The following is a 26604-nucleotide window of genomic DNA, read 5'->3' as shown; positions in this document are numbered from 1 at the left end:
CCGCAAAATTGCTCTCGTGTGAGCTAGCCTGCGCTGATTTTCGATAATGTTATATAATCGGAATGACGTCCGGCTCGCGTTCGTGGAACCATTTCTCCTCGCTCATTTCGTCGGAATGCTTTAATCTTTCAATCCGTACATATTTAATAAACTATGTCATTTTCAGATATCCGTATTTCTTCTCTATGCACAAATATATTTATATATAATTTATAAAAAATTTAATATAATTTAATTAAAATTATATAGTCTTCTCTTTAATCTGCGATTAACGAGACGTATCATTACTATTCGCTTATAGATATCACAACAAATTACAATTCCGATTAGATTTCAAGTAATATTTCTATTCTATTCTCTGGGAAACTTTATACACATAAAATGAGAAGCACAAAGCAAGAGAAACTATATTCTCGTGGCAACTACACTTACCGGTAGAATATACCGCGTGTTTCACTCTTGTCCCACTTTATTTATATTCGCGTGTTAGCGCAAGTTAAGAGTCCCCCGGTTCGTTAACGAGGGCGGGGGCGAAGGCCGCGCTAATTAATGCGGCGAAACTTGTCAGCGAATCAAAGCAACGGGCGCTTCCGCGCGTTTGCATTCCTTGTACGTTCTCACTTCTCCCTTTTTCCTCAAGGAAAGAGAGGGAGAGAGAGAGAGAGAGAGAGAAAGAAAGAGAGAGAGCGAGAGAGAGGAAGGAAGGAAGGCAGATAGAGTGCTAGAGGGTGAGGACATCTCATCCCTTAAGAGGGAGCCTTAATAGGATGCGCCGGCGGTTGCCCTATACGCGCGATATTCTCTTCCCGCTATCGGGAAGGTGTTAGCTTCCGGATCCGTGCATTCGCAATTTGCATTAGCCGGAGCGAATTACGCGAAATTTATGCGAGCCGGGGATACGGACGGAGTTGCCCCTCGCTTAAGCGTATTCGGGGCCACTTAGGCGGCTACCCTGGCGCTGGAGTCGTTCTACTTATGGCACAGTGGACAGCTAATGTCCGCAACTATTTCTCTCGCCGTACAGCCCGCTCGCCGTCTTACGATATTATTCTACGAGTATTGTCTTGCTTTGCCGAGAGAGAGAGAGAGAGAGAGAGAGAGAGACAGAGACATAATAAGAGGCGCGTTTGCCAAACGACTACGTCGACCTACGATTAATCGCCGCACCGTCGGCATTGTTCTGTGCTCGCTGCTGCTGCGCGCAAGGTATCCCTTAGCAAAAGATGAGAATCGATAGAGAGATATATCTTTGATGAATAAATATTTTCAGGAAAAAATTTTTTATATCTAGATAGAAAGTCAATCAGTAGCGTAGTTTTAGAAATTGCTTAATATTAGAAGATTTTTACGGCGCTGTAATTATCACTTTTAAATATGAGACATAAAAGATTTACAACAGAGTTGAAATTAGTCATTATTTTACTGTTTCGATTTATATCTCTTGACTTACAATAGATTTAATCGAATTTAATAATAAATGCGCGCCGCGTTCTGAATATATAACTGCAATTTATTAGAGTAGAAAAAGTTTTTATTGCATATCGCGTGAGATTTTTCAATATTGATAAACTTAAAAATGTAAATATCTTTATTATCATATTTGATTTGTCTCTTGTTACGATTAAATAGTTTCAAAAATTAAATTATCGAAACTACCGTCACACAAATTAGTCAGAAGAATTTTCAATTAATCCGCGTAATAAATTTCATTGCAACAAAAATATAATTTTAATCTTAAATATAAATTAAATCGATAAAAAATAATATGACAAAAAATTATGATTTACTTGGATTTTATTTTAAATCCTTCGTGTCTCTCACATAAGTGATATTGCAGTAAAATAAAAATTTATCGATATTAAAAATATTTAAATTAATAAATTATGACAAACAATATAATATTAAACAGATTTATTATTTAAGAAAATATTATATTAATTTCTATTATTTACTCCCTTTTCGGACCACTCGGTGAAGACAACATTTCGTTAATAACCAAACTAACTATTTATACAATTATAAAATACAGATGATGAATGTGATATGCTCAGGCTGTAGCGAACGAGACGAAACAACGTTTGACGCTAAATTAATGAAGTTTCAAACGCGAATAAAATTTTGATGCCGGAATCGATGTTGGGGATACATCCCGGACCGAAATATACCTATAAACTGCAGTTACCAATCGGTTTGATCGACTCGTGGCATGCTCTTTCAATTACCTCGGGACGGCAGCTCCGACCGGACGTGAAAATTAATTGCTCGCGTGACGCACATTCGATCAAGGCACGCACAATTCGTATATTTTTTTTAACCATACTTTTTCACAGAACGAGACGATTCTTGCATCTTTCGCGATAAGTATTACTCGCGTGACGCACATTCGATCAAGGCACGCACAATTCGTATATTTTTTTTAACCATACTTTTTCACAGAACGAGACGACGATTCTTGCACCTTTCGCGATAAGTATTGCGCTTGTAATCGTCGAGAATCTCGCGACGAAGAAAAATTGCTTCTTCTAGTATCAAGGCGAGCTATATAACCGATATTCTCGACACGTTTCACATATATAGGATAATTTTATATGTTTCAAAAATCATTAAATACTATAAAATTACTATAGAAAAGTCGATTGCTAGATAATTTTAAATACAGTTTAAATTCGCATTTAATAGTAAAAAAATCAGAAACCTTAACTTAAGGTTTGATTACACTATTAAAATTAATCTAGTAAAATGTAACGATTACTTACTTTCTTGCCGTCCAGCTCGTGATTGCCTTGCGCCAGCACTTTGTCTACGCTGGCAGGATCTGCGAATGTGATGAACCCAAAACCTCTGTAAACAAACGAAAAGGAAATGTTTAAATGTGTAGCTTATATAGTATAAATGTGTGCTTGTCGCTCGATATTAATGAAGCAAGCAGTTGCTGATAGTAATGGTATTTCCATCATGAATGCGTACAAAGGTAGTAACTGCATGCTGCAATTGAATAAATTGCGAGATATATATCTCGATGTAGCACATACATCAAAGCGCACGATTGTATAAAAAAATAAATCAAAAGCGTAATACATTTCCGTATTAATTAATTCTCGTAAATTGCGAGATACGATAGTATTAATTCTCTGAATAAGGTAATTTCCGCTTCTTTTATATCCGCGATTAAAAGTAATCATCAACGTAATTCATCAATGTCGGTTTTTTAATCCGTAAAATTGAAAATTATCCAAAACGATTACTTTGACAGAAAACTTTGAAATATTTCATGAGATACATCAATTTTATTTATTATAAATTTATCTATCATGAAAAAATTGATACTGAATTAATCTTTCGCTTTATTGTTGACAGTGAAATAAACATTTAATATATTAAAACTTATTTTATATATAGTTATCAATAAATAAAAATTTTTAAGTTTAACAAAAATATATTTTATAATAATGTTTCTTATAGAAATAAAAATACTAGACACAAGAGTAGCTAATAATTTTTCAGAGACCTATATATGCAAATTCGAAAGAGCCGACGGCGACATTGGAAACTGGAGGATTAAAGCGAAACGAATATCGGGCCCGGCACGGCCCGTTATAACATAAATTTCACGCGGGACACGGTGTACACACGGATATATTAAAAGACAGTTCGACGCCGTGAGCTAAGGGGGTGGCTGCTGTCGGCTGATCCACGAACAGGGGATGAGTGATACGACGATACGAGGGAATGCAACGCGTCGAGGGCCGGACGCAAAGCGGTTTGCATTTTTCATGCCGGGGCCGCCCCGGCAGTTATTGAAAATATTTACATGTTATTTATGGGGCACACATGCTTCAAGAACCAAACGCGCCACCGTGCTTCGCCTGCCCATACTCTCTTCCACCTTTCGCGCAAACCCCTTTTCCGCCTCTTTTCCTCTTCGACTGCCTCCCTTTTTCTGTTTTGCGGAATGGCATGTTACACCGTTGCTCCTTTTCTCTCTCTTTCTTTCTCACTCATCTCCTTCATCCGCTCACGAATCTCCTCCGAAACCTGCCGGCAACGTCTCGAGAATTCTACAAAACGTTTCACGCCTCTCTCACTGCTTCCGCTTCCTTCTCACAGACGAAACAACGAATACTCGTATGGATTGAATTTTTGATGGAGCCGACCCCTCCGGGCCCTCGACCCATACCCTTCAATCCACCCATCACCTCTTTCCTTCGCGTCTACGGTGCTTGGCAATACTCGTGCATCTAGTGCGAACTGCGTGAAAGCGTCGCGATGACTTCCTCTTTCTATATCGATTTCTTCAAAAAGCACGCGATACGATTTCGAACAAAGTTGAAAAGGGTGCATCTAAGAAGAATGGAGAAGCAGCGATGTACGCGTTACATACGTACACGAAATTGAAAAGTAGAAATCTCAGCGATTGTTACTCCGCATCGGTGAAGTTAAAAAAAAAAAAACGTTCGGTACAAAGCTATGTATTACATGTTTTGTGTTTCTAGCGTGGCACTGTGTAAAGCTAATTTCACAGTAGAGAATCGCAGTAGCAAATATTGCAGTGATGCTATACAGCTAACATACAAAGAGCGTGTACACGATTTTTGTTTTAACAACAAATTTATTAAATGCTACATTTTTAATATCTTCTTAATTTTCAGCTTTAATTTTATATATATATATATAAATGTAAATTTTCTAATAAAATCATTACAAATTTACAACGTATACACGATGTCTCTGTTGTAAACCAGAATTTGCAAGCAATCTTTAAGAATCACTTTGGCAATTTAAGGTCAATTTTTCCTTGATGTTAAACGTCGAGCGAGATTGTAATTCCAACTTTCAAATTTCTAATATTAAATATATTTTTTTAACAATTGGTTAAAATTGTTTAAACGATTGAATATAAGTGACAAAGCACTGTATACGATTCAGAACGTCCATGAAACTACCCGGCGTTACTGAGCTCGCGATTCGCTCATGCGGCTACGACAATATACCGAATTTTGGGAGATTTTCGCGGAACGCACAATCGCGGCAAACGAACAGCCGCTGAATCGGCAGTCGTCCAATCAGCATTAAAACGCCAAACAACACGAGCGAGAACACCGCGGGCGGCTCGCATTTGCATACAACGAAACGACGAGGCTGTCCGGACGTTCTCTCACTCCCACTCTCTTTTTGTCTCTCCCACGCTCTCTTTTACGACATCGCGTTTATGACGGTGTACGCCCAATGTACACCAAAATCATGAACACCGGCCTCGGAAAATCACGCGAATAATTCATCCGTTTTCCACCCAACATCGCACCGGAATTTAATTAGAACTCGCGGGTCGCCAATTATCATTGGGATAGTATAGATTGATCAATTGAACGATGAAAACATAATCTATTGTGCAGCAAAAACAACAAGTTCACGCTTTTTCATCACTCATCATCAAAATTCTTCATCATGAACAATATTTTTGTTTTTATCTATTTTTTATACGAAATGAAAAAATATAAATATAAAGAAACAGGCATATTTATCGTAGCATCTTATACATTTATTTTCAAATATATTTTATTATTAGATAAACTAAAAAGTATTGATTTTACGTCAAGAGATTTAAATTATCACATTTTTCCAAGAAACTCATCAAATCGGAATACTGTTGATCTAATTACGAAGAAAAAAATTAATTGATAGATTTTTCTCTTAATATAACGCTGCAATATAATCTTCATTTCCAAACTCTAAGAGAGATTCGTTCTTTATTTCTGACAATTATTTGCACGAATGACGAAAGGAATCGTATCACGGCGAATCACGAATCTTATGACGATATATCAGAAAAGTCGAGAACCACTCCAGAGTCATCTCTAGGATAAAGGAAGGGATCCATCTGGCGGACCCATCGCACCATCGAAACCCCGTGCACCGCGCCACTTGTCACCCCCGGCCATTGTACGTGAATAATCTATAAAAGGCTGAGTAGAGAAGGATGGCGGCTGACGTGTCCCTTGTCTACTTGAGCACGGCTTCCACGATCCTCTACTTTTCATCCTGCTCCTCATCCTCCTCCTACTCGCCCTCCGCCGCTCGACCACCGTCTCTTCTCTCTTCTCGTCCTTACTCTACCCCTTCTCTCTCTCTCTCTCTCTCTCTCTCTCCTCACCGACGCTCTCGTCGCCCTTTTCGCCTACCTCCCCATCCCGCCGTTCCAGCTACGGAAGGGTGTCACGCAGGGCTGACGCGGTGCATTTGTTTGTCACGGCCTCTCTTGCTCCACCGCAGGAGGGGAGAGAAGGGGGTCTTTCCGGCATACGCGAGAGCATCCCGGACACGTGCGAGAAAAAAATCCCGGCCTAAATCAGTTGAAAATAACGCAGCGCATCGTGAAGTTCTTTACTTGTAATTTGAGAAGTTTCGATGAAGTAAAAGTCCAAGCGTAAGTGACAGAGATATTTGCGGTAGTTCATCGATTTTTGAAAGCTCCTCTTCTCGGGAATTGAAGGCTCCGGTATAATAAAGGCGTAACTCCAAGATATAATTTCAAAGACTAAGTCTACAGTTTGTGAAGATATTTATCTTCCGTATTCACAAATGTAATATGAGTCAAATTACAAATGTAAAATGTATATTATGAGTATTTTAGATGTAAAATAAATTATTAAAAAGTGAAGTTTCCCGTAAGCAATTTAAAGTCTTTTCCAATATTTTACGCGATTAGGACATTTTTTAAACAATTGTTTTTTCTTAAAAATTCTAATAAAATAACCAATTATTTGCCTTAAAACTCAAAATGGATTCATAATAAACTTTTTTTAAAGGAATATGTATAATAAACTATTTTCTCTACTAAAATATATGTACATAAAATAAATAAATACACTGAAAAAATAAAGTTGTTAACTTGATTAAATGCGCTTCATTGCTTATAATTCCTTTAGTTGAAACATTTAAATATTTAAATTAAATCCAACGTATTTGACTTAAATATTTAAATATTTCAACTAAGAAATTATAACAAACTAAACATATTTTTTAAATCAAATTAACAACTCTTTTTCCAAAGTAATTATAAAATTATGGTATATTCAAAACAGTAATCGCAGTTGCGCGAGCAATATAGTAACTTGTCATAAAACTTAAAGAAAATATAAACTTATCAAGAAATTTATCACGTTAATAATTTATTTAACAAACTAAATATCTCTTTTATATAGAGAGAGGTCGCAGCATTAATTTTAATAATATCCCAGCGTGCCTGTTTATACACACACCGCCGCTATTGTAATACAACCGAGTACGATTCTACCATGCACGCGAATAAGATGTGTCAGGTACAAGAGGGGAAAATAATAAAACGCAAGGTAAATCAGCTCAACACAGCTCACGCGCATACCTTTACCCTCGTATCGCGTCGAAAGGCTACACTCGCAGTTGGAGAATTTACCGCAAGGTAAAGGATAAGGGTACGACCTGCCGGGGAGGAGAATGCCAGTGTATTAGGTGTATTTATGTAGGCAGTCTCATTGCGCGCAAACTTACTGTAAGTACCGGCAGTTACTTAACCCGACAGTTTCTGCTATTGCAGTCGGCTGCGATATACCCGGCTCGGGCCGGTAGCTTTGTAGCTGAAGCCAGTTACGGACCCGGTTTCGGGGGATAAGAGCGAGAGCGCTACCCCACGCGCATTCCACCACCATCGCCAAGATGAGAGTCTAGAAAACGGCTCCTTTTCCTCCGCCGGTGCGTTTCTTCCTTCTCCCCCCGTTCCCGCTCGCGGCCCCTTCTCGCCACCTCGAAACTTTCATCCACCTCGCTGCTTTGTCGTACCGACTGTATGGTAACTGCTCTTTAACTAACCGCCTTAATCCGCTTGCCTCCCACCGAAGTGTAGACAATCAAGCCTCCACCGTCGAGGCGAGAAACATGCGAAACTCGCTGCGAAGCTCGCCGATCTTCCGACTCGCTTCCGAGTCGCTTTCCCCCCCCCCCTCTCCCGCTATATCCCCCTTTTACATGAGATATTGTGTTGCTAAACAATCTCCTCTTCCTCGTTTTGTTTTATATAAACTACTGTACAAACTGTATAAAGATGGAGAAAACAGAAAAGAGAACAAGAGTTTCGTTTAGTTGTGTAGTTTAAATATTAAATAAAAGTAATTGCTGATATACCTTCTAACATTACTCTCTCTTTTAATAACAACAAAAATTATACTTAATAAAACATTATTTAAGGTGATGTACAGAGAGAGAGAAAGAAAACTGATTGTGATGGAATAATTAGATAGAAAATTGATATACATATCGTACGACTGTGTCATTTCTACATCATCAATTACAATATGTGTAAAAAAGAAATAATAAATTTAGTTAAACAATCTTATGCCATTCCAAAACTTGGAATCTCAAACTTTTTACGTCAGTAGTTTTCCCCTTCAATTCTCCAGCAGGACAATAGCTTCTCATTTTGCGCTCATAAAGCTGCTCTAGCAGGACTTCCGTCGCGACGTGGATTGAAATGTTTCCGCGGGATCAACTTAACCGCGTAATAATTCCGGATACAAGCTGTGCGGCTGCATTAAAAGCTAGCCACACACACTCGTCGCCATTACAACGGTATATCGGATCGCATTACAACGAGCGGGCAGAAGAACGCGTCAAGCTGCGGACGACTCTTTTACATTTTTCTTTTTTTTAATCTCCTTTTACCTTTAGTCTTCTCTCTCTATCTATCTTCCTATCCGCTTCTCCCTCTCTCTGCCTCTTCACTTCTCTCTATCCTCGCCGCTTTAATGACCGGCTGAATATTTATAAAGCTGACATCGTCTAGGTGGCCAGTAGCAAGGCCGTGAAAGCCGCCGCGTCCCATGGAGTCTCATTGTAATTGCCCTGTTCTTCTTGACTTTTCCTTGAAACGGGATCCCGTTGAATTGCATTATGCAAATCGCAATCTCCCTAAGTCAGCCCGCCCGGCCGCCGCGGGCTGCGACCAGGGGAGACGTTTAAGTCTCGAGCAGGAAAAACGCGAGGAAAAATCTGCTCAATAGCTCGCTCGGTGTGGCCGACGCGATAACGATATCCGTAGCTGCAGTCGTTCGCCGCTAATGATAAGGTGGCAAGTTTTTGTACGCGCGAGAGTATGAGATTACGCTGTATCTAAGAACAAATTCGTATTTCTATTTTATAAAATTATTGCGTTATATATCCCGGCAAACTTCTCTCCTTCTTGTAAGTATATATTATCCGTTGAAAATTGACTAAACAAGTACAAATAATTTTCTGACATGTGGCTTATAAAACTGCAGCAAGAATATTTTCCTCTATCCATAATATTTCCGGAACGTTCGTGCTTGTTGATAGTAATTTTCAATCTTTTTTACGATATTGAAATTATGATAATGCAATTCAAAAGCAAAGCATTATTAATTAATTATGATCGCCAGCTTGTCTAGATAATTGTAATAATAATTATCGCAAAGGGCGAAGTATACATTGCATAATGAAGTGTTAGCTTTTACGATCATTTATTTTCACGATATTATTTCATAAACATAAACATATCTTGAAAAATGTATGTCAATTTATTATTCTCAAGAAATATGTATAATCTTCTTTAATATAAATGAAAAAATTAAGATCACTTAATATACAGAAAGTGTGGAAATAGTAAAAATTCGTAACATTCCTACCAAAATTACGAGCAAACGCAATTTTCTAATTTAACTGAGTTTTTAATTCACGACAACTTTTTTCTTTCCATAGCGGCGCCAACGAGAAACGCAAGGTACTACAGGGAAGGATATGAATATTCATCGGGCATTTAGGCCGCGACGTAACTCAATTAGTAACGGAATTATTGTTCTCCGCACGACGGAAGTACAGTAACAAGCCAGGACGAGGAGAAACCTAATCCGTTTCTGTCTGATTTGTCAGTGAACTTCTTGGGTCATTCTCGCTTGAACGTGATTTTTTAATCCTTTTAAAAACAAAAATTCAGTTCTTGCTTTTTATTTGAGAAGAAATGATCTTTTCATATAATATATATATATATAGAGAGAGAGAGAGAGAGAGAGAGAGAGAAATATAATAATATTATATTTCATATGATACACACACAAGATCAAAATGTTAAAAATGTTTAATCGCAATTAAAATACAGATGTATCTTTTCCTCAAAAAATTTACTCATAATAAAATCGAGTCCTGATTTTAAAAATATTTTTTGCTTAGTTATCTGTTGCCGAAGAAATGCTTGGTATTGCCTTTTATGCTCGCCTCTCGATGGATAATTTATGTTGGATGAGGCATCATAGAGAGAATGGCTTGTCGCGGAGCTGGAAAATTAATTTCATTCGCGGATTGTGTGTCACGCACACACCGCAGTACAGTTCGTCCCTTTCAAGTCTTGTCCATCCTACTGCGCTGGAATTCGTTAATATTCATGACCGTGGGGGATAACGCTTATCTCACAACGCTGAAATAACTCGATAGCGCGCGCAATCCTGACTTGCCGTTTTCTAGCATCGCTTTTTCGGCTCTTCCTCTCATAAAAGCTTTCAAATTTAGTTTATTCTTTATTAATATAAACTGTCAGCTATCATAATTTAATTCCATCCGATGAAAATGAGATCAACTTTAACAAAGCTGTTATATTTTAAGCATAGAAAACCAGTTTAAACATATTGTTTATTGAGAATTAATTCCAGCTTTCAGTTTCCAATATATATTGTTGACCTACAAAAATAGATTTGCTATCATCAGATATTATAATATTTAGTATGTTTTCTATCTACATTATTACATCTAATAATTGAGGATTAATTCAAAACAATACAAAAAATGAAATCACACGAAAAATTCACAGCTCAATTAATTAGGAAAAAACACGGAAATTCAGATTCTGCGATGATTCGTAAACAGCACGCAATCTATCTCGTGAAAACAAGCTTGAAAATATTAACTGGTCAGTCGCTGGTAAAAAGTTATTTACGAATTAAACGATTCGCGTGTGCTAACTGAACACCGGATACACCAAGACCGAAAAGAAGAAGCAGGGAGGAAAAAAAAAAGTAGCAGATGGCCACCTGTTGATATCGTCCTAAATATTCGTCACGCGTCTTGCTGACTGATTATTACAAATATTTGATTACAACCCGTCAAAAAGTTCTAAACAGCTATAATCATCTCTCTAAACATTGCGTTGTTTGTTTTCAATTAATGCCATCTCGAAACGTGCATACAGATTTGAGGTTTGTGTAGTATTAACACATTTCATTTATATTTATATTTTCTATATATCTTATTATAATACCTATTTTTCCGCGTGTCTCTATTCTTCGCTATGTTCTTAATAATCGTTATTCTTCAATTCTAGAGAATTATAGATATAAATGAATAGAATCAAATAAATTTAGAAAAAAGATTATTTTATAATCCTCGTAAACGTATATACTCTTTGTTTCGTTATTATCAGTATAAGTATTATACTGTCATAACCAAATTTTGAAGTACACTTATTATTTTAATCCAATAAATTATGCAATTAATTCTGATATTAACTTTAAAAAAATACGTATTATACAATCATAAATCTGCAATTGCTTTATAGCAGCTAAAAATTTGTTCATTGAATTGAAATTATTTGCGTATACATAATGTGTGTGTGTAAGAGAAAATATAGAAAAAAATACTCTCCGTATCAAATATATACTTTCATGTTTTTTATGCCCCCGAGCATGCATGTTTCTAAACACATCGATCAAAACCAGGGCGATAAATTGATAACAACATCATACGCGCGCAAGAGTTGCATCGTTCGTTTTTTATTCGTCAAAAATTCCGTCAAGGATAGAAAGAACCGCAACAGACGGAATCATCAAGCGCAGCAGTTTAGGACGACTTTTGAGAATCTGACCAACGGAGCGAGGAGACGACGTGTAACGAGACGGCGAAAAAAACACAGGGGAAAAGTACGAGAAGAAAAATAGGAAGAGTATCGTGAGAGGTAAAGGCCGCAGGACGCGATGCAACAGAATCATTTGACGCAAAGGGAGTGAGAGACGGTGAGCTGACGGCTTGCATCCGGGGATATAGAAGGGTAGGTGTTGCCTTTCGTCTGTCTGTTGCCATAGCGACCTTGGCCGCCCTTTGGCTCGGCGAAAGGGCCACGGACGGTAAATCTCTTGTACGTACAATAATCTCGCGGGTTGCCATTTTACAATCCGGCCCGTCGAGAAGCGGCGCCTTGCACACGCATCGAGACATCGCGACACATCCACGTTGCGGATTTCGTTTTCGTTTGTCCCTACGTCATGTACAATACGTTGCTGTTCGTACCGTCGCGTCACGTGACGTCCGTCTTGCGTGCTGAAGAATTTCTTATTGTATCGTCGATGTTCGCGTTGTTTGACATAACGACATATAAAAAGAGAGAGCTTACTTCATTTTTGCGAAAGATATATCCTGAATCGTTATAAAATTTTTAAAATGTTTATCATTTAATTAAGCAATAAAAAATAGATTAACGTTCGAGAATGTTCATCGTATTAAGCAAGATTAAAAATTCTTCATCAGTTTCCATTTATTTTATTCAACTATTTTTAGATAAATTTTATTTTATTTTTATAAGTTAATATTTAATATAATTTTGTTTAATATTTAATATAATAAATGTTTTTTTTAAAGAAATTTTATTTATATCAACTTTTCTTTTCTAAAACTATCTAAATACGCAGAGATAAACATATCTCACTTCCGTCGGTTTGAAAAAGCTTATTTACGTATTTTCTTGCGCTCTCAATCGCGCGATATGAGAAATCGGGATTTTCGCGAGCGGCGACTTGCCGTTCGTCTTTGTAATCCGCTTTCCGGCAATCGCGACATTTCCGATGGAAAATTTTCATTCGTTCGTTTTTCATTCCTTCGTATTATTATCTATTCGTTCATATTTCACTTGCGCTTCGGCATCGACATGCCTGTCCAGCCGGTCCACCTTTTCTTCAGTTTTCAAGAAACGCGTTTCTTCAACAAAATTGAGAATAAACCATTCTCCTATAATCGTAACAATATTGTGACATGTTTTGTCTCAACTGCAAAATATTTCCACTCCATAAAAGAACGTGGAGATTTTAAAGTTGAACGATTCATATATAAGATAAAATTCTCGCACGCTAATTTTATCATTGGTATAATATTGTGTTAATAATTCATTTACATATTACGGGGCAATGATTTAATTTGCTTTTTCATTTACATAATTAAATAAAAGAAATTTACAAAAAATTTGTTTACAAAAAATAAATAAATAAAACTTTTAATTCGGTATTGTAATTAATCTAATCTAAATTAATTGCCTTAGCTTTTCTTAGTTTATCTTCATATCGCTAAGGGATGGTTTATTACTAAATTGCGCTTTGTCATGCTGTCTACTAAGTCGTAAAAATTAGATTTACATCTAACATGTTGAATCTCACGATTCTCGTCTTCTCATGTATATTACACATACACACAAAAGTAAGTGACAAGATGCATAGCATTGCTCCGAGTAGACAAAGGAAAGAGAGAGAAAGACAGAGAAAAGGGAAGGAACGAGAGTCTGTAGAGCTTTGCCTCATTCCGCAGCCTAAATTCGTTTCACGGATGGGATGAATTTCTAAGCCGCAGCAGGGATTCGAAAACGAAGCGCCTGTGCGGGCCCGTAGCTTCGACGATGCAACCTAATTCCGAAAGTTGGTTTCGTCGCATATCCTCCATTGCGGCACTCGTGGAAAACGGAGAGGGAATAGAAGATAGATAAAAGGAAGAAAGAGAAAAGCGTTATTTTATTTGTGCTTTGCAATTAAATGATTATATAGAATGCTCTAACACACAAGTAAACATTCTCTTTATCTTCTAAACTAAATAATTCTCTTATTTTAACAAGAATATTTTGCATGTCAATTAATATACTGTTACATGAGCAACAATTTTTGGTCAGTTTTTGTTATCATCGAATATCTAGCAATATATAATCAGCTTGTTTTTAATTTGCTTTAAATGTTCAGATAATAAAGTAATAAACTTCACACTTGTTTTATTCTCCATGTGCGATTAAGAAAAATGTGATGATAAGACTATGCTAAGATATGATATACATTAAGAATACGCAAATATTGTTTGTGACGAAAGGGGGAGAGGAGAAACGCGGAATGGGGGTACAGAGAAACGGAAAGGGGCGCCGTTTACCAGGCGAGTGCCAGGAATGCAATTTTCGGATTCTCGAATGTGCGCGACGAGTCACCCACTGCATAAGCGTTCGCATAGATTCGGATAAGGACCGCGCATTCTAAGTGTCACTGGAGGCCATAGCAAACTCCTATCCCGCGAGAGCTACGAGCTACATTAGCGAATACTTGCGACGTCCCGCGCCTTCCGCCCCTGTCAGCATTCTAAGACGCCACCCGCATCTCAAACGACGAGCAATTTCGGCCATATTATCTGACCACCCTTCTTCCTCTCTCAAGAAGATACCAACGAAAGTGTCAAATAATCTTTCCCTCTTATCGATATTTTGCCTCAGTAAAAACTTCTTTTTACGTTCGATTAAAAATTTTAAGGAAGGAATGTGAGATATACATATATATGAATCAAAAATAGAAATTAAAAATTTTAATCCCTCTGAAAATTCAAAGTTATAATGATAATTTTCAAAAATAAAATATCATAACGTAAGATTTAAAATAAAAAATAGAAATTATAAGAAAACTGAAAATGAACGTCTTTTTAGAGATAAATTATATTACCTTCGAATCAGAAAGAGAAGGCCAATCATAAAAGAATCACAAAAATGCATAATGTAACTAATGTAACCTGATGAAGAGTCATTATATCGGTTTGTCGAGTAAATTACAGAAAACCTCTCTTTTCTAAATAAAATTCCTGTCTTATCCGCTACGTCTCTTTGTTCGTACGAGACGCAGAGATGTCTAGTGAATTCTATGTCGCGTAACAAGCTACGAAGTGCGACGGTCTAAGCCATAAATAGGCCAGAGCTACCGTTCGACTTCATATTCCGCGAGTATCCTCGGAAATATGGATCGCATAAAGGATCGGACGGGCCGCCGGATCTTCGCGTATCCATGCGAGGTTCTCACTCAGAGATCCGCGGTATGAAACGCATTCGGAGAAGGCGGTGCCTTGCCAGGGGGTAAAACATTCGATTCATGCGACACGTGACGATAACGTGACAGGACTGTCGGCGACACATGCGCGTTTCCGTTACCGTAGCTTCTTCCTGCTCTTCGTATGGAAACATTATTCGGTGGATCTTATTTCTCTTATACGAGAAAAATACACATTTTTTTGACCTGCTTTTCCTTATTGGCGTAATTAAAGTAATTGCAATTTTTTATGTAATTTCTCTTTAACAAAAATATGTTTTGTGCAAGCTATGAACGGAATCAATACGAGATCAATACGAAAACAAGTCAGAAAGATTATGTGCATATAAATTTATATATGCGATATAATTAACTATTAACTATGATACATACTTAAATTCAAAAAAGTAATAAAGAAGTTATTTTGGATAATGTAAAGAATATAATATTTCATATCATAAGCAAAGTTTTAATCTTCATTAATACTTATCCTTATAATAAGCAGAAGAGATTATCGTAAAATACAAGAAGATTACAAAACAGAAGAAAGACGATATAAGTTGAAATAAAAAATGTCCTTCTATCTCTCTCTCTCTCTCTCTATAACTCTTCTTATAAAATATTTACTCAATAATTTTTAATGGTCAGATCTGACTTCGATACAATAGTCGAGCATTAATGTGGGAAAAATGTTTCGGAAAAGCCATGGCCGAATGAAGAAGGAACATGAATTAAAGTTGGCTGAAATGAACGAACAATTCGTCTCGCGTGCACCAAGTGCATTTATAACGACGTACTTTACCGAACTCGCTTCAACCCCAACCCTCGCATTCCCGCCTGACCCCCCCCCCCTCCCTCTTTTCACCCCCTCGATCGTCCTTCTTCCTCTCGACTTCCGCCTTCTCGGCCGGCGCGCCGCTGGAATTTATTCCCCGCTGAAATCATTTACATTTTATTTATCGTCCGGAGAAGCTCGCGTTGTCCGCGGGAACTTCCGAGGTAATTGCGCAGTACCAGCGTTTTTAACGCCGGGGGAGGAGCGATGTTCCAGATGGTGGCAATGCAAAAAGACGCGCTCTAAAATACTGCTGACTGGCCACGCGAAAGAAGAATACGAAGAGCGGGAGTAGTAAATAGAGCAAGCTCTCCCGAACGCATCTCTACGAGACCAGTTACGCAAATATTTCGCTGGAAAAATGAAGCTGCAAGGCTTCATAATAATTGAAATTATCAGCTACATTCAACGCAAGTTTGATCTCTGACCAAATTTAAATGTTTCGTGATATCTCACTTTATACGCATCGTATAAACATTATATTATATTAAAATATTTAATTTTTATAATAATTTTTGAGCACACATTTCAGTTATGAGCGCAGAGAAAAAAACAGATCAAAGATAAATTTAAATTATCATAAAAAACTCTACATACTAGGAGATTTTAATTTATTCGTATAATATATATTGCTCAACAACAATTTTTAATCTACAAATTTCATTATTTTCACTATTACTTACTAAACATTTGTAATATATGTATATTTAAGACAATTATAATTATAATTTTATTTCCGCGTGATTATATTTTGCGGATAAAAATTTATGAAACATTAATTTTGCGAATGTACATCGTAAAATTTCACGCAAACGCGAAATTGTTTTTTTAATGCAAATTTGAATTACATCCTGCCCGTCTTGTATTGCGTAGAATGCAAAAGTTGCAATTTGCGCAGGGCCACAATGTAATATTTACGTAATACTACGGGCTTTTCAAAAGCGGTGCAATAAAAGTACGCCGTTAATCAAGACAGGAACAAATAATAGCCGCTGAACAATAGTCTATAGAACGGCGGGTTTCCTTGAACGGGCCGCAATAGGATTTGCCATGTGAAGGAGATAAGCCGTCCAGTCGCCACCTTTATTGGTCACTTCGAGTGATTTTTTAATTACGTCCTCTCGGGCTCGCGGCTTGGACCAACTCTTGTTGCTCTCGACGAGCTCTCTAACCAACCACGTCTCCACGGCAAACTCAATTGTACGACGGTTCTCCGTCGCTACACACACGGTGACCCAGAACTATCACAGTTCCTTTAGCTCGCCAATTCTTTGAACTATTTAGAGCCAATTTCTCTTTAACGGAAATTCTATTGAACACATTACATCTTTCTCTCTTAGTTCCCGATAATAAAAATATCTTTGTAAATAAACCTAACAAAAATTGCGTTAGAAGACTTAATGAAAAATATATTTTAACGTCAAATCCTTTGACAAATTTAATGTCAATTGTTTCTTACAATTCGTAAAAGTATCGATGTCATTATTCATTAAATATAATTTATGTTCAGATAATATTTGAAATTCAGAAATAAACTTTTGTCGTGCACATTTGTATGTTTAAAACTTATTCGGGAAAAATATTTTCCGGTGTAAAAAGTTTTTACACATAATCAGATCTTTCGACCGAGGAAAATTCCACATTTAGTGCAGAATTTGTTCCTAGAATTTTTCGAGAAAGCTAAAACACCCTGTATACATGGCATGCGAAATGTGTCGGACTGCATGCAACCCGAGTTGCAGCGAGACCGGCTCACGCGGTATAAAGCATTCTATTTGCATTTTATTGTTTAATATAAGTTTATGCCACCCTCATCTGAGTACCAACGTCACGTTACACATCGCCGCCACGGAAACTGGCGCGCGGGAGCAGCAACGTGTCTCTTATCCGACAGTAGCCGTCACTATCCTTTCCCCTCGTAAATGACAAAACGAAATAATAATTTCGACAAATAAGAATCAAAATATCATATATGATATGCCAATTTGCTAAACGGATAGCATAAGAAAAGAAAAAGATTCCACTATCTAAAATGACAAAGGCGCGATGAGATATTTCATTCTTATCAAATTGCATTGATATGGACGACTTTTATATCAGCAAGAAACAAATGCCAAACAATTTCAATTATTCTAAGTGCAAGATATATTTTGGAAAAATATTATTATAATTTTAATTAAATTATTATTTTAATAATAATAACAAATCGACGTTTAACATTCTTTCTCTCTCTTTGTTCCTTTAATATAAATTAAATATATATGTATATATTTAATGCAATTTTATCAATGTGTTAAATAATGATTTAGCCAACTTTGGTGAAAAGTAAAATACATTTAAAATATTGCAACAGATTACAACAGTAGAAAATAGTTTGAAGAGATGATAGACGCTTCGTCGAAAAATGTCAAAAAGGGGGAAAATCGCTGTCGTTCTCGTGAGCTTTACTCCTTTTTCGCAGGAAAAATCGTACGCGTTGTGCGTACGAAGGAATCTTCGACGGGTGATCCCCGATGCGCGCAAACAGCGATCCGGATTATTGCCGCGACTGAAGATTGGTGGATTTAGCGCGCCCCTCGCCATCTAAATCTGCCAATTTCCAATTGATACGACCGCGTCATTGGTAGCCTCGGCTGTTTACACGGCGCTACCGGGTGAAAAGCGAATACGGACGAGGACGAGATCGGCGGAGCTGCTCGGCGGACGCGCGGTGAACGCGGTGGAGAAGAAAGGGGAGAAAGCGGATTCGAATCTTTACCAACCACTCGGCGAGACACCTGCGGGAGGGAAAATCTCCTCCGCCTTTGAAAAGCGAGGAAGTGGAGAGGTTTATTGAGTCCTGGGACACGTAGTCTCTCGAGGACATGCCGGAAAGTGCGAGCGAAACCTCTTCTCGCATCTCCTTTCTCCGTTCCTTTTCGCGAACCGCCACGCATCCCTTCTCGTCGATGGGGGATGATAGGGTAGAGTGTATTTACTGCTCGTTGCCAAGACAGGGCGACGTGAGGAGAAAATACGCTTTTTTCGCGAGAGCGCGATTTAAAATGTAACAAGCGTGTATGAGCGCGATCGAACGTCAAAATTCCATGAAATTCATTGAGATTCTCAAAAATACGCAATTTTACGATCCATTTTCTTCCCAAACATTCGCTTTTTAGAAGCGTAATAAAAAAATTTATAAAAAAAATAAGTATAATATAATAAAAAATTGCCTAATTAAATAACAATTATATGAAATATAAAGAATATATATATAAATACAAAAAATTAATATATAAATTCGATCAAACTGTAATTTTGATTAGTAACAGAGAGAAAGATAAATAAGATATAAGATGAATTTAAATGAATACGAATACTTTATTCGTTGGTTAGTTATAATAGTTACTTATTTTCCTAAAAGATGTATAAGAAGATTAAAAAGAAAATCAAATTAAGCTTTTCTCAGAATTCTCTTCTTGCAAATCTCTTTGGGACGTAACTAAAGAACACTTCTTACTGATTTTAAAGTTGAACGATGAGATCTATCGATTAGCTGAACCTCGTTACGGAAAATGTGAACAGTTTGCAACAGTTAGTTCCGTCTCCTCGTAGACCGCTTGTTACTGCAAACGAGAATCGTCCTTACTAAGAATGCAAATGCGTGTCTTATCGCGTTTCAACCCCATTTCTGTTCCTTACGCTAAAATCTTTTCAACGCCTACGATGCCAGACCATCGTCGACATTTGTCGAATCGGAAGCACCGTAAAGACCAACGGCGTGGAAGACAATGACCGTGGTCATCTATGACAAAAGAAATAAAAAGATAAAGAAATTTCGAATGGCCTGAGCGACTAAACGAGATTTTGTGATCTTTTCACGTTTTCCTGCAGTTTTCATTTCGCTCCTCGTGTTTTCAATGTAGACAGTTTTCGATTTGCTATCAGTATCTATTGAACTTTAACATTTTTTTAATTACATATTATACTTTGAAATTTTTAATTACTGTATCTGAACAGAATCTTTCACTTCATTAGTTTTAACGCAATTAATAAATATTTTTGTTGCAAACGGCAGGATCACTACCAATGACCGAGACGCTCGTGAACGAAAAGCTTCGCGAGACGAAAGGTAAAAAGTCCCATGGAGACGGGGTGGTAAACACGACAGTTGAGGGATGGAAGTTGCAACGCTTCTCTGGTAGGGCCACGGGAGCGTAATTGGATATAATTTTTGCGGGCCGGCTAATCGAATTAGACGGCGGTGTGTTTGCGTTACTAGCGCGGCGCGGGTGGCGCGAGAGCGGAAGGGCGGCAAGGGGGATGGAAAGCCCGCAGGGTAACAACCGCTGCGAATTATTAACAGGCGCCGCTGTACGCGCCCTACGAGTCACGCCGACTGGTAAAATAAATCGGCCCGCGGCGATCGCTAGTGAAAAAGGACAGACGAATACGCTCGAACCTTTTGCAAATTGGCGTAATAGAGATGTTTATGGACTTTAAATTAACGGACGAAAGTAAATAGACAGAGATCCCCAAGACTTGCATAAAGTCGCTCTTGTCACTTTTATCTACGCATCATTAAGAAATTATTTTTTCTTTTTTTTTAGTTCGAATAATAATCCGTAAACTCCCTTTAACGACACGCGCGATAAATAATATTTAAAGAAGAGCTTAACATCGATCACATACATCGTATTCCTTTTTCGCCTCAATATTCGAAAATTGCTCTCTCACCAATCGAGTATTTTCCACATGCAATTTCCAGGTCTCGCTTCGGGCCTTCCGACTTCATAAAATTGGCAACTGATCCCGCGAGAATAAATTTATCGACCAATGTCGGATTATTCTCGCTACGCGCCGCCATACATCAGTTCGGAATTTATACCAGCAACTCGCTGCAATTTTTAAGTTGCTTTATTCGCGAGGTATCCGTGGTTTTACAGTTCCTGAGGGAAAGTTCCCTCGTGCCGTTAATTCCCGGCGTAAATTGCACCACGCCCGGAATAATGCCAGCAACCGCGTTGTGAAACAGCACGTGCCATGTAAAAGAACGCAGGTGAACGAAGGAAGAACGGAAGTAAGTTAACGCGAGCTGTGCCGCGGTATGTCTCCAATCGGGAGGAAAAACGCGCGCGTGTCCGCAGTAGTATAAAATCGCGCGAGTTTATGATTGAAATAAAACGCGCACCGGTAAAACTAAGTCACTCGCGAGAAATTATTAGACGCTCGAAATATGAATGTGATCGATGAAAAGAGAAATTATTTTGCGCTTTCTCTAAACGTTACTAACGTTCGTTTTATTAACGAAGGAACTCGGTGCTTCGTGAACATATATAATATACACATAATATAATAGATACCCGGAATTTTTATGCCAATATATAAAATGAATAGTGAGTAATTTTCTAACAATATTCTTTTACAATAGAATTAAAATTAAATCTGAAATTAATAATTAAATCTACAATTAATAATTAAATATAAAATATAAAATTAAATCTAAATATATAATAATCTAAATTTATTTATAATAATTTTAGGGGGATTATTTTGATTAGTTTTTAAAATATAGCTTCTAATTTTTTGGCTAGTTTGTTTATAATAAAATATTGAAAATTAGATTGTAAAATAAATTGAGAAAGAGAGAGAGAGAGAGAGAAATTGTATACATAAGGAAAAATTATTTTGTATGTAAGGAAGACTTTATTATTATTTATAGGCGGAAATACAGGTCTTTGTGAAGGTTTGTACGACATAAAAGGCAAGAATTTTTACGCAAGCATTTCTCAGAGAAGCACTGCACTATGAAGAGACGCTCTCGGAATATCGGCGAGACCGACTACGTAATACGAGTGCATTCTCCATAATCTAAGCACATCGTAGCCGGCAGTTACGACCTCGGTAGTGTAGAATTATACAAAGGAACGGTGTTACGTTACCTCCGGCTCGCGATCCTCGTAACTTTAGGACATTTCATTTGTTATGTACCGTCCCTCTGCTACTTAATATAATAGGCTCCTCGCGAAACATAATACGTGCGAGGGCAGTCAATTCTAAGCGCAGAGAGAGTCAATATCGCAGTGCCTTATTTAATGTTTCAGCTACCAAACGTACAATTTCTTTATCAGATTTTCGTTAACGTATAAGGTAATCATAAAATATAATAAAATATAAAAATGATATAGAAATACTTGCTTTCTAAAACTCAATCTTGTATATATTTACGATTTCATAAGCGATCCTTTATGTCAGAATTCGCCACTAACTCGCGAAAATGCAATAATTAAAACAAAAATACTAGCGTTACAAACATGCGGTGTCCAAAATTTCTTTCTGCTTCGAGTAGCAAAAGATATTACTTGTTACAAGATCGATACAGAACAGAAAATTCAACATTGCACGTCTATTCATCATAACCAGCTTGCCTGTGACCGGTCGTTACATGGTTCGAGTATATTAACGTGGAAACGCGACCGCAATATAGACGATATTGTTGTTATTGCATCAATTTTAGATCACCATAAATGATCCTCACTATGTCGGCTAAATACAGGGGTTTCGCTACTTGGCAAACAGTAGTACAGCTTTAAAATATTTCAGCCTTTTTCAGTTATATGTACTCGTTCCCAAACATTTAAAAAATAGATGAATTTATTAAACAAATTATAAATACTTTTGCAGCTTATATCGCTCATAAAGCTGTGTATTTGAATAATTTGTGCACGAATTGATCAGATTACGAACAATTTAATTTTATAATTTTCAAGAAACGACATTGCTAAAATGAAACGTTATTTACAAGTGCAGAAGTGCTATCCGTGTGCGAAAATAACAAGTTTATATAGTATACTATTCCGATATAATATCATTATTTATAGACATCCTGTTCGAAAATAAAAGTTAGTTTTCAAAACTAGTGCAGCTTTTATCGTTTCCCAAGTTTTTGTTGTTAAATTTATTTTACTATTTTCGAACAAACCAATTTTTATATAACTGTTTATTTTCTTCACTGAACTGTATATGATCAAACGAGAATAAACTGAAGTATTTTCTCATGTTTTTGTTATTATTTGATCTTATTCAGTAAAACAAATGTGTTTAATTTTTTTCAGATTCTACTGAAAAAATTTTGCGGTTGTTTTTTTATCGTCGCATGTGTGTGTGATTGTATAAAACCTTGTGCATGAGTATAATAAAAATTAGGCTTATCTATATACTAACAAGTAAAGTACCTCTGCCAGTAAATAGCAATAATGGAGAAAGACAATTACCACAACTATGTCCAAGATACTGTGATAAATACGACAATATCTAATAAACAATGTCACAGTAAAATACTTACAGACGTATAGTAAAGTCATGAAACTGTTACACAAAATAGTAATGACATTTTTTTGATGGATATCAAAAAATTGTTATATTTATATATTTTTTTTTATATATATCATAAAGATTTTTTACTTTGCATTTATCAAATCTTGCCCGTTTATATTATTCTGCGTTTCCGAAAAATATGCCCGCGTCACTATAAATGCCTCACCCTGTATATATATGCCTTATTTTATAAAGTAATAAACCAGATAAAAAATATAGAGAATGTAATGCTATTATTATACGACAAATCACTACTTGATTATCGCTTATTAATCATGTTATATCTACAGATATAAGAGCAGCGCTTTAAAGAGGACTATCACAAAGAATATTTATGCATAATACACTAAAATATCTTATTCAAACGGAACAAGAATTTACTTAAAAAGAATATATAATTTAGCAATACGCTAGAACATCAATAAAAGTGAACAAAAGCGATCTTTTGAGGTGTTGTTAATGAATGTTCACTCTATCCATCCTCCCTCTTCCCATCCATTGCTTCTCTCGAAAAGAGGGCACTCTCGGTCAGCAGAAATTTAATTAAGAAGCACGCACACGTGGGTCCACCCCTTCTCGCGGTTGCTGCCTTTCATTCTCTTTTCATTTGTCAGAACTCTGGCTCCTGGGGGTGCGATCCGTTGATTAGGAACGCTACCACCATCGGAGTAGTATCACTATCGGGCTCGGTGGCGTCCCAGAGGTTGCTGTACGACGGTCGGCTACTGAGACGATCCTGGCTTAGGTTTGCCGAGGATGCTGCAGGACATCCGTCACCATTAATCATGCAAGAATAATTAACAGAGGACAAGCCTCTAATTAGAGAGCTATCGTTGCCGATGCGCGTTTAGAGCCGCGCTACGATTCCTCGTGGGACAGCGAACATCACAGCGTTGGCAAATGGATTTCCGGATTTCCACATGAGTTAGAATTTCAATCATCTCTCGTAGAACAATGTAGTGGACCATAGCTTCAAAACACATTTGCGCAGCATTTATCTACGCGTTTTTAAAGAAACCCTTAAATTGTGAAATTGAATTTGCGATTCAAAACTCTTCGTGATTCTAATCTCGATAAGCTATATTTCATGTATGTCTCGAAAAAAATTCAGATAAATCCGTTAAACAAAATTGTTGTTATTCATTAAACAAATCATTTTTAAATTTTAATTTCGTTCCTCTTTTCTGGTAATGTTCAATATTGATTAGTATATTTTAATTATAAATCGATCATTAGACTCTACTTTTATGTGTTAATTAACAATTATCTTGTAATAATTAACTTTTAATTGTCTTTTTCTGTCATTGCTATTATACATTATATACAGAGGTACTTTTTACTTGTTAATATATAGATAAGTCTAATTTTTATTAAACTCATTTTATTTTCTGAACAAATCAATAAAAAAATCGCAGTGTTTTCATATTCTTCGGGAAAGACTTTTGGTATACATATTTCCAAATCATGAAAATCTTTAATTTATAGTCATGATATTCTGTTGTCATCAACAAATGTTTAATGCAAAAAGAATTAAGTTATTTTCCTAAACAAAATTAGTAAATTATCAAAAGTTTCGCTTGGCGAGCGAATAATCAGAGAAAGGACAACATGATGAGGAACTTGATTGGTAACCACTATTAAAGCATCGATCGCGACGATAGAGACAGAAATACCAAGATCCTGGCTAAGTGAATCTAGAATGGTCTTTCGGGGTAATTAGCGAGGCGCCTAAATCACCGGAGTAGCATCAGTGGCTGGCAGATAGGGCTACGGTGCCTGCGGGTATCATGATGCTACTGGTACAGCAGCGAAGAGATGCGGGCGTGGAGACGATGGGAGGTAGGAAGAAGAGACGAGGGAGACCCGGGGAAGCTTCGCTCCCTCTTCTGCCTCTGTCTTCATCTCAATGTGCATTGATTGGACAATGCTCAGCGCATTTGGCGTCGCACTGCCCTTCTGTTTCTACTGTTATGCCATGTATTATCCATTCTCTCTTCCATCCCTGCTTTTCATCCGAAGAATCTCCTCCAACCTCTACCACGCCAATTTCGGTAGTTGAAATTACTTAACCGTGATAACTGCGTCTTCCCAGTCACTTTCACTAGCGAGAATAGAAAGATTCCAAAATTGTGGTTCGAAAAAATGGCGTCATGAAATTCTTATTATAATAATTAATAATTATCGATTCAAAATATCCGATATTTTTATTTTATTATTCATATATTTTTATATAAGATATTTTTATAAGCTTTTCAATTAAAGCCAATGATGGCAATTTAAAAAAAACAATTTTGTAAAATGATAAAGGATGATGTATTTGATAAAGTTATTTATTTTTAAAATAGAAATCCTTTTGATTATTTTTTTTTTAATTACTTGTGCACTATTGGTAATAAAGAACAATAATGCTGAAAATATGACGGTTAAAATTTAAGTTATTTCGAAGAAGAACTAATTGTTGGTGCTTCAAAGCGATTAGAGATGTAGGCTACTGCTTGGATCGCATTACTCTCAATGAATTCGTAATGAAATGGCGTCTAATGGGATGCACGCGAGAGAGACTTCGGTCTCTGTATACACTTTGTTTCCCCAGGTTCGAAACGCTCTATAAATTCGCGAAGTGCCGGGGGCCGACCGGCTGTGAGAGGATGCATCTATCGCGAGCAACAATATATAGATTCGTATCGGCGGCGGTATATCAGGTTTTATGGGCGCGGTAGTTATTTACGCGAGAGCTAAAAATGCGCGCGGAAACGGCGGTAAACGCGCGCCGAAAACAAAGAAGGGGTTGGGTACGCGCGAGCAGAGAGAGGTTTCTCGGGGTATGAGTCGGAGAGAGAGAAAAGACGCGTCCCGCGCCCCCGAGTATCCGTGCGATTTCGCGGGTAACAAATTTATACGGGATCGTCTGATTTATCGGCCGCAAGTTTAACAACGGCCGGCCAAACAACCCTCAGGAAAAAGAGGGTGAGAGGAACCACCACTGCCAGAAGAAAGAGGGATATATAGGGGGGGCAGAGAGGGGTCGAGAGGATGGTAAAATTTATGATGCGTACGTATGAATTTCCGCATCTCGAGCAAAGTCACTCTCGACGATCTTCCAGCGAGATATTCGATGCACCAATCGTCAATTCATGACGTGCATACCGGTGCACTCGAAAATTCTCAACGGCTGGGAAAATGAAATTGGCGAGAAAAAAAATTTTTTTAAATAAATGAGATTAAAACAGAAAAATAATTTTAATACTGTAGCGATATTTATGATAAAATTTACCGTATTAATACTTCTTT

General features: G+C 37.1%; 1 protein-coding gene across 6 annotated transcripts in view; it reads right to left on the bottom strand.

Moving 5' to 3' along the window:
- LOC115241169 (RNA-binding protein Musashi homolog Rbp6-like) overlaps window positions 1-26604 on the bottom strand; it is a 567047-nt gene that overhangs the window by 171754 nt on the left and 368689 nt on the right. For all 6 annotated transcript variants that reach the window (XM_029816790.1, XM_029816793.1, XM_029816791.1 and 3 more), the window contains one exon: window positions 2757-2841. In XM_029816790.1, the coding sequence (XP_029672650.1) occupies window positions 2757-2841 (85 nt within the window). The remainder of the gene's footprint in view (window positions 1-2756; window positions 2842-26604) is intronic.

The sequence above is a fragment of the Formica exsecta genome, unplaced genomic scaffold (genome assembly GCF_003651465.1).
Source record: "Formica exsecta isolate Colony F162 unplaced genomic scaffold, ASM365146v1 scaffold47, whole genome shotgun sequence".
Taxonomy (NCBI): Eukaryota; Metazoa; Arthropoda; class Insecta; order Hymenoptera; family Formicidae; genus Formica; species Formica exsecta.
Note: the sequence above shows the minus strand (reverse complement) of the source record. Positions and strands in the feature narration are given on the sequence as shown.